The sequence below is a fragment of the Penaeus monodon genome, chromosome 6 (genome assembly GCF_015228065.2).
Source record: "Penaeus monodon isolate SGIC_2016 chromosome 6, NSTDA_Pmon_1, whole genome shotgun sequence".
Classification (NCBI taxonomy): Eukaryota; Metazoa; Arthropoda; class Malacostraca; order Decapoda; family Penaeidae; genus Penaeus; species Penaeus monodon.
Window position 1 is genome coordinate 25,832,911 of NC_051391.1, and position 1,858 is coordinate 25,834,768.

Sequence of the window (1,858 nt, forward strand, 5' to 3'; positions counted from 1 at the left end):
CCCCTTCTAATCGTAGATTACCCAATTTACATCTTCAAATGACATATAACAAATAGAAGTTTGTAATGAAAATATTATTTCATAATCATTTAGAAATATTTAAGCGATGTGTTATTGAGTTAGGAGAAGTAGATACCAAATTATTTGAAATGTGTTATTATCGTTCTGGAAGATTTAGAAATCTTTAATGAAAGTACACTTTTGTGTATACATACTGATATGACTTCTTATAAGCATTATTTTGTTTCATTAAACTTCAAAAATACCTTATTAAGTCCGCCACAGGCAATATTTGTTTAAGTCATCAGTACTGGGAGAAAGACGACGTTCAGTTCTGGAATTTTTTCTTTTGTCATTAACCATTACTATTCTCATAATCATCCTAATTCTTTTAATATGAAGTTGCTTCTAGGGTATTAATCCGCAAATTTTATGCATCCCTCTGAAAATAGTCCTTACTGAAATACTTCGTTGCACCTACTCAATAAGAATTTATGGAAATTGCAATCATTTTCTCCGAAAAAAGGTAAAAAATTGCCATGTACTGTTTTTTTTTTTAAATCGATTTGGACAAAAAGGAGTCCCTCCTTCAGGGGCCTATGGAGCTTGAATATGTAGTGATATTGTTTGAAAAAATCCAAAATGAAAAGTTCTGTGACAGAGAATAAATTAATAAATAAGTTGTTATAGAATAATACTATCATTTTCTTAGTTCGCAAAAGTGGTGTGACTCCATATGTGTGCGATTACTAGAATCTGGCAACCGTGGAGGTATTCATGAAATGGTGAAATCCTTTGATTTTTTATTTCATTAATTCCAAAAAATATACTTTAATAATCTTCTGTAGACCGAGTGTTTATTTATTTACTGTTGCAGCAGTTATTCGTGAATCAAATATTCCTAACTGTACTTTCATAAATTGAAGTATTACTTTCACAGATACGAGAGCTTGACAAAGGCCCAGTCTCTGTGCCAGGAAGACCCATCACTTTCGTTGTAGACGCCACCAGGTGCGGGTGGGGCGACGCCACAGTGGACGTAACCCAAGGCGGCAGGTCTTTACCCTCGAGGTCGCTCGAAATCGATCGAGGACTCTACGAGGTCACCTTCACTCCCCTTGAAGCCGCCAAGCACAAGATCTACGTCTATTTCAACGGGCACGAGGTTAAAGGTGAGCAGGAGGGGAGCGGCACGAGGAGCCGTGTGTGGACAGATGCGAATGGAGGTGGCGCTGCTTGAGGAAAAGAAAGCGACGATGGGGATGTTACGAAAGGGAGGAGGAAGAAAAGAAATGCAAAGAAAAGGGACAACAAAAAGGAATAAGGGAAAATAATGATAAGGATAATACTAATAGTGAAATGACAAGTGCAAAAGACGAATAGTAATGATAATTGTGATAATGATAATTACGACAGTAAGGATATTAGTAATGAAATAGTAATGATAATGAGGGTAATGTTGATAATGATAAATTAATGATACTAGTGGTGATAAAAACACCAACACCAATAATAACAACTGTAACAGTGAAACAGGAAGTGGAAAAGGGTGGTGAAGAAAAAGAATATCTGTATATTATTAGTTTTCATTTAGGTCACCGTTTAAGATTTACAAATTCCAAAATTCTTTTTATATCGATAACTCAAACAAGAAAGTATTAAGATACTCAAGGCCACTAATATAAACACAAAACTGGGACTTTCCTCAGGGTCTCCATTCTCTCTGTACCTGGGGATCGAGAGGCCTCCGGACAGGAAGGACTCCAAGTCGAAAAAGAAAACGTCCAGCAAGGAAAAGAAGACATCAAAGGTGAGTCTCTCTCTCTCTCTTCTCTCTCTCTCTCTCTCTCTCTCTCTC

The 1,858-nt window shown here is 36.5% G+C and overlaps 1 protein-coding gene across 1 annotated transcript in view; it reads left to right on the forward strand.

The window, feature by feature from the left end:
* Positions 1-1,810, forward strand: part of LOC119574354 (filamin-A-like) — a gene marked incomplete at its 3' end in the record, with an annotated part of 73,385 nt that extends 71,575 nt beyond the window's left edge. The window contains 2 exon segments of the mRNA XM_037921558.1: positions 941-1,172; positions 1,710-1,810. Of these exon segments, the coding sequence (XP_037777486.1) occupies positions 941-1,172; positions 1,710-1,810 (333 nt within the window).
* Between the last annotated feature and the right edge of the window lie 48 nt (positions 1,811-1,858).